The 11,533-nt window shown below is 50.3% G+C and overlaps 4 protein-coding genes across 4 annotated transcripts; 1 reads left to right on the top strand and 3 right to left on the bottom strand.

The window, feature by feature from the left end:
• Positions 1-104: 104 nt before the first annotated feature.
• Positions 105-1,318, bottom strand: BO85DRAFT_489987 (glycoside hydrolase family 5 protein; the record flags this gene model as incomplete). Its single annotated transcript, XM_025663636.1, has 6 exons — positions 105-631; positions 675-772; positions 816-880; positions 924-1,076; positions 1,120-1,175; positions 1,219-1,318. The coding sequence occupies 6 exons, from the start codon at positions 1,316-1,318 to the stop codon at positions 105-107; spliced, it is 999 nt and encodes a 332-aa protein (XP_025513353.1).
• Positions 1,319-1,960: 642 nt separating this feature from the next.
• On the bottom strand, positions 1,961-3,445 carry BO85DRAFT_401321 (putative cellulose-binding GDSL lipase/acylhydrolase; the record flags this gene model as incomplete). The annotated part of the gene is made up of 5 exons (XM_025657153.1): positions 3,079-3,445; positions 2,930-3,012; positions 2,631-2,877; positions 2,260-2,515; positions 1,961-2,164 (listed from the first exon to the last, which is right to left on the bottom strand). The coding sequence occupies exons 1-5, from the start codon at positions 3,222-3,224 to the stop codon at positions 1,961-1,963; spliced, it is 936 nt and encodes a 311-aa protein (XP_025513352.1). The 5' UTR covers positions 3,225-3,445.
• Positions 3,446-3,645: 200 nt separating this feature from the next.
• BO85DRAFT_470279 (tRNA (34-2'-O)-methyltransferase regulator RTT10) lies at positions 3,646-7,286 on the bottom strand (the record flags this gene model as incomplete). Its single annotated transcript, XM_025662387.1, has 3 exons — positions 3,646-4,434; positions 4,480-7,173; positions 7,227-7,286. 3 exons carry the CDS (start codon positions 7,284-7,286, stop codon positions 3,715-3,717), a joined length of 3,474 nt encoding a protein of 1,157 aa, XP_025513351.1. The 3' UTR covers positions 3,646-3,714.
• A 1,939-nt stretch (positions 7,287-9,225) lies between these two features.
• BO85DRAFT_70605 (Eisosome component PIL1/LSP1 family protein) lies at positions 9,226-10,987 on the top strand. Its single transcript, XM_025665607.1, has 4 exons — positions 9,226-9,613; positions 9,762-9,895; positions 9,954-10,137; positions 10,194-10,987. Exons 1-4 carry the CDS (start codon positions 9,496-9,498, stop codon positions 10,805-10,807), a joined length of 1,050 nt encoding a protein of 349 aa, XP_025513350.1. The 5' UTR covers positions 9,226-9,495; the 3' UTR covers positions 10,808-10,987.
• The last annotated feature ends 546 nt before the right edge of the window (positions 10,988-11,533 follow it).

Raw genomic sequence — 11,533 nt, 5'->3', positions numbered from 1 at the left:
GCCACTAATGTATACTAGTACTCCTCTCTGTACCACCACCGCCCACCCGGACAAGATACTCCGTATAGTTCTCCGATGCACCGCATCTGCGACCCACCCAGACCTCAAAGATATGCCTCCAGGATATCCAGCATACCCGTGTACGCAGTTCCATCTGGGGGCTCCATGCTGAAAATGTAGTCTCCCCACCATGGCCCGGCTGCCCACCACGACGCACCCTTCCATACGTCGGTGTTATTCGCCATGTACTCCAGCATCCCCGACACAGCACTCCGACATACATCATTGGAACCCCCGGCATATTCGCCTATGAAGCCGACCTTCTTATTATCCTTCAGCCACTGTGTAGCTTCAGTGACCCGCTCTTTTCCGATGGTCTCGGACACGCAGGTCTCCGAGGTGCCGGAACCGTCGGAGTCTAGGTACTGGTGCATTTCATAGACGATCTTGTCTTCGGGGTCGGTCAAATTCTTCATGTTGTCGTTGACGTCGACCCACGTCCAGGCGCCGGTCCAGGAGTTGCCTTCGACGAAGATGTACTGGCTGGTCGCACCTGCGGCGCGGATGCCGTTAATGGCTGCTTGGTTGAGGTTCAGCACGAGATCCTGGTCCATGTCGTGATATTCGTTGTCTGCCTTGTCAGCATGATCCGCAACGGGCTTGTGGGGACTTACTAGTGTCAAACATGACCAGGTCGTTATCTTTGTACTGGCCGGCCAAATTCTCCCAGAAGGTCTGGAAATCCGACGTGCTGGAGATGATCTCGCCGTTGCTGTTTTGTTAGCAAGCATCACCTACGGGGACTGCGTACTTACTATCTGCCATAGTTGTGAGGGTCAACAAGGGCATGAGCGCCTCCGTCCGTTACCGCTTTTATCACCTATCTCGTCAGCACTACTCAACACAGGCTAGAGTCATCTTACTGTCGTCAAGTTGGCAAGATACTCCTCATCATATGAACCAGTCATCGAGTCGGGCAGCAACCTCTCCATCATGAACTGGACGCGGAAGAAGTTCATCCCCTTGTCAATCAACGTAGAGATGGCTGAGGGGTCGGGAAAGATGTAGTCGGTTCCCTGCGACATCAGCATACGCCTATACTTTGGCAATGATACATACCCAAACGCCAGGGATATTGGTCCCAAACTCAGCACCCGACTCATTCGATCCGAACCCTATTCTGTCAGCTTCGCAACAACGATGCAAATGGAACCTTACATTCAAACACAGACGCCCTCTTCTTATGTCCAGGACCATGAGGCACAGCCAACGCGGAACCAGCCGCGGCGGCAAGAAGCAGAGTGCTCTGAAACTTCATGATGACTGCTCGATTAAGAGTCTACATTTATTGTCCAAGGAGATGAGAGTATCCAAGCTTTATATTTTCGTTCTACCCCAACTATCCCAATTTAGCACGGAGGTAGCAACTTAGCCAGACATTTCCTCCGCCGTTTATTCAAGTTGAAACGTCCAATTGTAGAGAATAACGGATATTCAAACAGAAAATGTTGCAGATCTTCACACCTGCAGATATCATCAATGCCTATAGGGCGGATAAAGTCGAAGCAGGGACTACGCTCGGTCAATGATCCGCCTTGGCAGGGTCAGGGTCATGAAACTGATACGGAAATAAGGTCCGTGACGGGAGAAGAAGGATCAACATCTGAGAGGATAGAGTAGTGCATAGGTGGAGCTTTCATGTCAGTGACATGGTAATAGTAACGATGCATTCAGCCAGAATACGGTAGGGCAGTCCCTCATTAAAATATATAACCGGTGCAGTCTATACTACATATCAACAATGAACCAATGAACAAACTGAGCTGAGCATTGACAACAGTAACTAGAAGTTCCACATCAAACCACTAGTATATATATTATATATATATCATCTCAAATATAGCAGTATACGTAGCAGTACTATCCAACAAATAAATAATATACTATAAAAATAATACTACTACCACCCCCCCAACCCCCCCATCACCCCCTTCATATCCTCCGCCTGCAGAAGATGATACTTCATTCCGGGATGATAATTATTCCACCAAATACACGACGTCCCATCATCATCGATACACGTGGCATTAGGGAATCCATACGCTGTCGGATCATCCAAGATTTTCGTCATGAATGACCACGAGTCATAGAGGACGGTAGTTACCTTAGTACGTACACATCCTAGTTAGCTTTTCTCCTTTCCACCCATCACACACAAAGAAACCAAGAAAAAAAAGAAAGAAAGGAAGAAAGACTTACATCCCCCTTCTCCTTGTTAAATCTCTCCACCATCCCCTCCAAATTCTCATTAAAAACCGCCAAATACTCTGCATGCTGCTTGACGACCTCCTCACCCTGATCCAAAAACAACGGACTGCGACTCGTCGGCGGAACATTCAGAAACAGGAACTTCCTGCCCCCGTTCTTATATACCTCCTCCACGAGACTTTCTAGTCGGGATATGAGCTTGGGTGTGTATGTCGCTGCGTCGGTGGAGTAGTATGCGTTTCCTATACTTTGTCCCCCCCGATACCCATTAGCTATCACCCACACCCACACCCACATAAATAATACACAAAGAGAATAATGAAGAAGGGGAAGAAGGAGGGAGGGAGAAGGGAGGAATATACTCATTAATCCCAATCCACACCCCAAACACCGCATCCTTAGCATCCCAAGGCGCAGTCTCCGGCTTCTGGGCATACACATCCTCAAACAGCCGGAACTGCGATGCCAAGTCACCCGGGTATGCGGGGACTAGGGCATTGTCGATTGTGGCGCCCCCCGCAGCGAAGTTGTAATTGAGGACTAAGGAGGCGTTTTCGGTTGTGGTTAGGTAGCCGATCCAGTTGGGGCCGTTGGTTGTGGTGCCGATTCCTTTTTACCCTTGAGTATTAGTATGGTGAGTGAGATGGGGATGGGTATGTACCTAGGTCTGGATTGCCCATGGGATTGGAGGCGGAGGGTTGGGTGCCTGAGGCGCTGAAGCCGGTTTGGGAGTAGGAGTCTCCGCTATATTCATCGTTTAGTGGTGACGGTGATGGTGTAATTAGGGGTAGGGGGTTGTGGAGGACGTACAAGGTGAAGAAGTAGGTGGGATTAGTGGTGGTGTTTTCTGCTCTTGGTCGTGGTACTTGGGTCCATGGTCTGGCTGTGGCTGTGGGGATAGCGGTCATGGTGATGGTGATGCCGCTGGCGAGGAGCCAGGAGGGTGGGAGTTTCATGTTGGTTTACTGGGGTGATTGTACTGTCTGGATGGTAGGTTCAATGAAGGTCTTGGCTATGTAGAACGTGAAGCTTCAAGCTGTGCTGATCTTCTGGATACTATTATATAGTATCACTAAAAGAGGGGTATGTATCACGCCCATTCTGGACCCAGCTGTAACCCATTGGAATTTGAATCCTGTGGAATCATTTAGCCGACTGCGATCAGACCTCAATCGCGGTTGATGGAAAGAGGATTCCCCGTCCTGAACCCTGGTGTTGCGGGGTAGCAATCGAGCAATGCATGCTTGCTTGCATCCTGCAGATAGCAAATCGGAGGGAGAAGAACATCACGCGGATATCAATCAAGCAATTGATCGAGCTGACTATGCCGTTTTGGCTACGGGGTGGCTTGCTTAGTTCCCCGGGTAATAGCGTAATCCGCGGTACACTCTATTCTATGTCTCTATGTTTATTGGTATAGTATGTGCAAATCATCTAAAGTAGGTACTACAGCTGCAGACGCAACATCTCCATGCCAGTACCACACACCACCACCTTACTTCCCGACGCATCGTGGAGGACGTCCAGCGACGAAATGTCCGCCACAGAACTGTATCGCTCCGCTGCCTTGCTGATCTGGATCCGGTCCGCCCCGCTCATCTTCGTGTCAATGTCGACCCACCAGATCTTGACTTGGTGGTCATTGCCGGACGATGCGACGGCGAATCGAGCAGTTCCGTCGCTTGGGTTCACGTGCTGCGTGAGGATCTTTGTCGTCGTTATGCAGGCTGCGTGGGCGTCGGGGACTGCGATGGTGCATGTGGCCGCGCCGTTCTCGATGCTTGTATCTAGAAGAGTGACGGTCATCGAGTTGTCGTCGCCGGCGGCGACGATCAAGGACAGGGTGTTTGATAGATCGGCCAGTTCTAGGCTCTTGATGCTGTTCCAATGGATCTGGTAGCGGTTTTCGCATGAGATGGTTGCTGGGGTGATGGATGCTCCTTGGATGGTCTGCTTCATACGCAGCGGTGATGTGATCGTGTAGAAAGGTTCCAGAACGGAGGTCAGGTCCCAGAGTGTAAAGTAGCCGTCTGTGGAAGCTGTGATTAGGCTCAGTGATGAGCCGTTGCGCAAAAAGTTCGCTTGCGTGAGGCAGTTGCTCATGTACGTGCCATTCGCTAAGAGGGTGAAGCTGCCTCCTTCGGTCGACGAGGTGTAATGGAAAATCTGCAGAGTTAGCATCGCTTTAAAAAGAGTGTATGGTCTGCTTACCTTGATGGTGGAGTTGGAATAGGTCAGGCAGATTAGGAACGAACCCTCTGCCTGCTCGTCCTCCACCTCCAATACGTCGAAACTCGTTGTCCGAAGATCAGAGTTGGGGTCGCTCTTGGGACATTCTCCATCCAATGTCGTTCCAAGTCCAAACCGAGGAATCGAGCGTGTCCGCCAAACGAAGAACTGCTCGTAACCACCGCTCGTAAAGAGGAAGCGCCCGTCCGTGGACCAGCCCACACTCTGAAGACCCGTGTGGTGCTCTCGCAGGAGCCGTAGACATTTGAACGCACCCCAGCGGTTCTCAGACTGCGGATCGCGAGGTGTAAAGATACGCACATTTGTGTCTTCCGATCCCGTCGCGAACAACGGGCCCAGTCCACCCTGCTGAGTCGCAGACATAGCTTTCACCTCTCTTCCGTGGCTGCCAGAACGCAAGGTCCGGCTGGCGTCCGGATGTATCTCCATGCCACTAAAGCCGGATTGAATCCATAGGAGTGACCCAGCCCAAGCTTTCGTGTTGTTAGGCTGGAAAGCCCAGGCGCGCCGGCCGCCATTACACTTGTGCCTAGCGACTTCTGTCTGCGCGGATTCGTTCCAAAGCACAAAGTCCATGGGCTGAAATCCGTAGATCATGAGGTCTTGAGATACCTTGTCAATATAGGCTCCTTGGATCTCACAGTTGAAAGCCAATGAGGCCAGATGCAGGGTTTGAAGAGAAATTGAAGGCTCCGCGCCTTCTGAGATAACCAGCTTGTGCACGCCGTAGGTCCCGCTCCGTCCACAGGTCAAAAAGTACGGATGCAGCTGTTCTTCCTCGCCGTATAGCGACGAGAATGACGTGATGTAGCTAAGTCCTTCACGACCGTGTAGCTTGCTTGGGGGCATGACGGGTTCGATACTCTTGGTATTGGCCACCTTATACAGAGCGAAATTGCCAGTGAGGGAGCCGAGTGCCAGGTACTGCTTACCACATACCAAGGATGCAGATGCCATACCGAAGCCGTACGGGAGATTGATAGTTATTCTATCCACGGACGGTCCATCACCTGACAACGAGACCATGAAAAGCTCTGCTATCTCGGAGTTTGGATAAGACACAGTAAATACCAAGTTTGCTTCTGATTCTGGAACCTGGTTATAGTCGAGGGGGATCAAAATCAAAGGTCTTTGACCAACGTCGACAAGCCTTGTCAAGGTCTTGACGTTATGATTGTAGAGCCGAATCGAACCTCTTGCGTTACCCACAAGGGCAATACCTTCCTGTGGTAAGCTGCCAACAACTGAATAAGATCGCAGGTCATCTTCGACGAATAATGTTTCTTTAAAGATATGTTGTTTAGACAAGTCTTGGGCATTGATATGACCGACCTGAACCTCGCCACGGGCAGTCACAGCAATGAACTCGTTCTGTGAGACAAAATCAAAGCCTTTGATGGACGTTTCAACGTGGGGTTCCGGATTTTGAGTATCAACTGTCATCGTAATGCGGTCGTGTAGATTGGGTAAAACGAGAGATCCATTCTCGTCTGCCTTAATGGTAAAGTTCTTCACGGCTCCATCAGCGCCGCCGGTATAAATCACCGCCTCAGTATCGGTGCTGCGCACCTCCAAGGACCAGACGTGCTTGCCAGTGTGTTTGCGGATGGAGATGCCCTCGGTCAGCTTGAACTGGGGTGTCTGTGACGACGGGTCCCATGTGAGATCCCATAGTATGCACGTCGCATCTTCACCACGAGATATAAGATTCACTTTGCCTAATCCCTCTCCCACAGGTAGGAAGTTAACGCCCCAAATTCGAGCCAGATGCCCAAAAGCACTGGCAATGGTTTTCTCGGAACCGACCTCATTGTCATGAGCTACAGCACCGAAGCCAGTGCTCCGGAGCTCAAATCCATCGGTCGAGTACGCCGGCGCATCGTGGCGAGACGTACGCTCGCAGTCAGAAATGTCCCAGATTCTGATCGTTCTATCGTCACTACAACTAGCCAGCAGTCGTCCGCTCTGGTCACCGCGCAAGGAAGCAATAGAAGGAGATATCCGGACCCCGAAGATTGACCCTTCATGGCCCGTAAAAAAGTGATGAATCGAGCCGACTGCTCCTCCAGACTCATTCAGATAGGAAGACCAAACGATGATCTCTCCGAAAACAGTCCCTGCGGCAATCAGGATGTGAGAGTCCGAGAGGGCGACGATATCTGCAGAGTAGAGGATTGTGTTGACACCAGTAACAAGTGGCTTAATGTGAACAGCCTTTTCATGTTTTGACCCGTCTCCATCTACTATATGCAGACCAAGAACGGCATTGTGGGCCGTCAACACATATGCAGTCGCGGACTCCTCCTGGCTGGACGCACAACCAGCAAGGATCCAATCCGGTCCCTGATATTCAGCACTTGCAGCCACGAGTCTTGCACTGGGCTCCTGAACAGAGAGGAACAAGTCAAAAGCTCTCACGGACTGTCCTCCCCAGGCAATGAACCGGACATGAGAGGGTCCAGCAGCTTGCTCTTGTTGGCTAAGAGCAACGAACCCGTGCACATGGTTTCGCTTAAAAGCCTTCAGCTCTGCGAGCAGGTTCCCACTCGCTTCATCAATGAGTCTGATATAAGTGCCTTGGGCTTGGAGTAGAAGCTTGACATCCCTCAACTCAAACGCTTTGAGCGCCGTTACGGGGACGCAAGTGTCAATGTGCTGGAGACGGTCAGCGATGTTGAGTATGATTGATATATAAGACTACCACTGACCTCAACGGAGGGATGCATTCTTCGAGGCACATTATCTACAAATGGTTGCTTCCCCCGCATGGCGATCATCGTTCAAAATTCCAGAATTTCCATCCACTGTGAATATGCTTACGTAACGAGATGGTGGGATGTGGTGTGGCACGTGACACCGCCTGCCAGAATCTGAGGGGTTTGCATTTGCTAGTGATTAGATCGCTGCAGATAAGCCATAGTTCATCAACGAGGAACCCAGTCTATGGTAGAAACTTGTATGGCCCCTATTGGGAATTGAGTGCGAAGATGATCATAAAACCATCTCTTGTCAATACTACAGTGTATGCAAATCATGGTTCACGTGATTGAGATCACTTGTCACTCTTCGGATGCATATTGTTGCTTCTACTTTGTTGCTTCTACTTTGTTGCTTCTACTCTGTGTAACTGCAAATAACTGTGTGTGTATCGAAAAGTGAGCTAAGTAATAGGACGAAGCCGCAGTGCTTCAGCCGACTATTACGAGAATTCTTCATGACACACAATAACGGCGACATACTACACTAGATAAGATTAAGACGCGTAAGGGGAGGGCTCATTGTGAAGTGTTGGGTGAAAACACATTGAACGGAGAACAAGGGCAGTAGTAGCCGTGCAAAGGGTTGAAAGTACTTTGTACACAAGTAGCTGCTGCATCGGGTGGGTGGGAAGCGCTAACAAGACCAGCTTAACAGAATGCGGTCCATGCTGAGACAGCAGATGGACTCCACAGGCTTGTATTCAAGCTTGAAAAGATTAGCTTGAGACTTAGAAAACTCTCTCCCCCATTGGGAAGCAGTGTTGACTGAGGACCTGTGGGGCAGCGTTGTCGATGGTGTAACTCCTGGTGACGATATGACTTGACTGACCCGGAGCGTCAAAAAAAAGTACAAAACCTGGCGTAAGCTACTGCCGAATCTCATCTGAAAGGGGTATAAGTGCCTGTGTCACAAGAGCTTGATAGCCATAGGGCAAAGGACGAAAAACTCTGCATAACATCATGTGTTGACGGGAGATGAACAAGGCCCCCCCACCGTTCGTCATGATGTTGCAGAATCACTAAGCAAGTGCCGCTGGACCCGAGTTCCAGGAGTTCTGGTCCTGGGCGATCCGAATGCGGAGACGGCGATCACCTAGGCGATGGGTACTATCTGGACCTACTATCTGTACGTTTATATGAGACTAAATTATAGTCCCGCAGCGGTCTGGACTATCGCCCTGATTATCTCGATCGTGTGGTTTCGAAAAGGGGGTTTTTGGTAGAATTGCTCGAGCCAGCCATCGGGGCGGTTCTGTAGAGGACATCACCTAGAATGAGAAGAATAATCAATTAGTTAGGATCATTGTGGGCATGAGACAAAACAAAAACCCCAGCTAGCAAGCCACAAAACAGACACCATCACCATATGAGAATAGCTCAAACTCTGTATGACATTGACGAGTTGGTCAAACTTTCGCTTCATCTGTTGGACTGATCGAGGGACCAGAAATCGATGACATCAGTTATTTTTGAGCGGATTCTTTGGGTCGTGATGACGTCGCGGGTTCCGGGGAAACCAGAATCAAAAAAAGAATGGGTATATATGAAGCTTGCAATGAGAGATGATCCCAGTTCCCCTGCGAATCCCCTTAATTTTCTAATAGGTTGTTCCTCTGGTTCCTTTGGATTGAAGTTAATTGCAAGAGAAAATTTGCCAATCGCCTTGCGTTGCTCGTGATCAACCAAAATTACTGCCTGATTTTCACCTTGTAATACTGGAGCGTCTCAATCGGGTTTAGTGCTGGTCTAGTCTCGACGTCACGAACGAGACTCTAGAGTTGCAACCACAAGCAGTTCATTTCATTTCCAGCCCAACTCGCTCCACTCTTCCCCCAGCCTTCAAAGGGGAAAAAGCACCCAAAAGCCCACTTCTTCCCCCTCTGGCTTGAGTGAAGGAATTTCGCAAGTGTCATTGATCCATCTGCTCATCGACTCTCAAGCGTGGTTCCTTACCATCATCACCACTCACAACTCACCCACCTTTCCCACTTTGGACCATCTCGTGTCTCGATCTCGGACCCGTTGCATTGCCCACCCCTCTCGCCTTGATCCCTCTTCCGTCGCATCCCGTCGCGCCCTCCTGACACACGTCACTCCTGCGCAAAGAATCTCTTCAAAGATACCGCCTCGTCCGATTTGCAGCCAACCTTGGGGGCTTTCTTCTCTATTCTTTCGTTTCATCCCTTGTGTCTAGCCTTTCGCACTCGGACAATTCGCCATGCATCGCACCTATTCTATGCGCCAGTCGCGCCTGCCGACGGCCTCGCAGATTGAGAACCCTCCTCCGCCATTGTCTTCCACCAAGACAAACAGAATCTTTGGAAAGGGTGGTTTTGGTGAGTGATCCCCAAAACTGTTGGATCTTTATTCTGGATGGAGGTCAATGGCTCTGGTCACTCCCTATGCTAGGGGCACTAGGCAACCACTATCTGCTGAGAACAAGCCGAGCCTTGTATGGTGATTATACTGACAATGTCAATTCAGGCCATGCCTTGCGCAAGAACACGGCTGGCGCCTTCGGGCCCGACCTTGCCAGGAAGCTTTCCCAGTTGGTGAAGATGGAAAAGAACGTCATGCGCAGCATGGAGATGGTTTCTAGGGAGCGTATGGAAACTGCTGTATGTCTAGCGATTCAACTTCTTGGGACACACGAGGACTAATCATGGGTGCTGGCAGCAACAACTCTCCATCTGGGGTGAAAACTGCGACGAAGATGTTTCCGACGTCACTGACAAGCTGGGAGTCTTGCTCTATGAGATTGGTGAACTGGAAGACCTCTTCGTCGACCGCTATGACCAGTACCGTGTCACCATCAAGAGCATCCGCAACATCGAGGCTTCTGTTCAGCCCAGCCGCGACCGTATGTGATTTCCGTCCTATTACCCATTGTTAGCACTAACATGCATACGCTTCTAGGCAAGCAGAAGATCACCGATGAGATTGCTAAGCTCAAGTACAAGGACCCCAACTCTCCCCGCATCGTCGTTCTGGAGCAAGAGCTTGTCCGTGCCGAGGCCGAGTCCCTCGTGGCTGAAGCCCAGCTCTCCAACATCACCCGTGAGAAACTCAAGGCAGCCTTCCAGTACCAGTTCGACGCACTCAGGGAGCATTGCGAAAAGGTGGCCCTCATCGCTGGTTACGGCAAGCACCTCTTGGACCTGGTCGATGACACGCCGGTTACTCCAGGCGAGACTCGCCATGCTTATGATGGATATGACGCCAGCAAGGCCATCATCCAGGACTGTGAGGAGGCCCTCGCCAACTGGGTCACCTCCAAGGCGTCGGTCAAGCCCGCTCTCTCGCAGCGCTCGCGCACCCTGTCTCAGCGTCACCGTGAGACCCTCAAGGGCCGTGAAGGCGTCGATCTTTCCGGCCAGGACCAGCCCATGGGCCGTGACTCTTGGGTGCCCGCGGATCAGCATGCGACCTACCAGCACGAGGTAGAGGATGGTGAGGAAGTGGCCAGCACTGTGGACGGAGAGTCGCGGGGTCGAGAAGAGGAGCGGGAGCCCGTCACGGTGTCTGTTTAAAATAAGATGAGAAAGTGGTGAAGATCAGCTTACCTTGGTGGATCATATACGATCATTAAGACCGCCAAAGTACTGATCAACCTCTCATCTTTGTCTCTATATTTGCGGTTTGAGATTCCCGCTCGATATGATTTTGTCGTTCTTCCTTGATGCCTTTTGTGTTTTCTTTTTACCCCTAACGAGTTTTCCGTTACCTTACGATTAATTTATTCCCTAACGACGCATGTCCCGACACTAATCATCGAAATTATTTCCCTATTGGTGAAGGAAATGAATTCCGACACAAGTGGTGGGAACATTTGCGATCCAAAGAGACATGGCCGGATCAAAGGGGAACTTACACTACTGTCGAACTGATTAATGTATTACTATACCACCTGCGAGGAGGATGGAGCAGAGAGAGAGGAGAAAGACAGAGTATTTATAGTTGGTGCATTCCTTGAGTTCGTCTTGTGCTCGTGGTTTGAATCTCTGTGTTTTTGGGATAGGAGTAGTAGGTACTTAATGAACTTGTTAATGAGCTGTGCAATGGCCTATACTTATGGTATTCTTTTAAACGAATCCTACGGAGAAGTGCAGTCACAGGTAAGCCTGTGTCTACTTATGAAGCACGTAATCCCAGGTCAACTTAAGCAGCAGCAGCAGCAGCAGCAGCAGCAGCAGCAGTAATAGTAGTAGTAGTAGTCATCAATCATATTTACAGCCTACAGACCAAGCACACCACAC

The sequence above is a fragment of the Aspergillus piperis genome (genome assembly GCF_003184755.1).
Source record: "Aspergillus piperis CBS 112811 unplaced genomic scaffold BO85scaffold_15, whole genome shotgun sequence".
Taxonomy (NCBI): domain Eukaryota; kingdom Fungi; phylum Ascomycota; class Eurotiomycetes; order Eurotiales; family Aspergillaceae; genus Aspergillus; species Aspergillus piperis.
The sequence above is the reverse complement of the archived record's forward strand: the minus strand, read 5'-3'. Positions and strand labels throughout refer to the sequence as shown.

Bases quoted from the DNA above. Each gene is read 5' to 3' on its own strand.
- BO85DRAFT_70605 (XM_025665607.1), top strand. From the start codon at position 9,496: ATGCATCGCACCTATTCTATGCGCCAGTCGCGCCTGCCGACGGCCTCG. The intron at 9,614-9,761 runs GTGAGTGATCCC...ATGTCAATTCAG, and splicing joins CTTTGGAAAGGGTGGTTTTG to GCCATGCCTTGCGCAAGAAC. The intron at 9,896-9,953 runs GTATGTCTAGCG...GGGTGCTGGCAG, and splicing joins GGGAGCGTATGGAAACTGCT to CAACAACTCTCCATCTGGGG.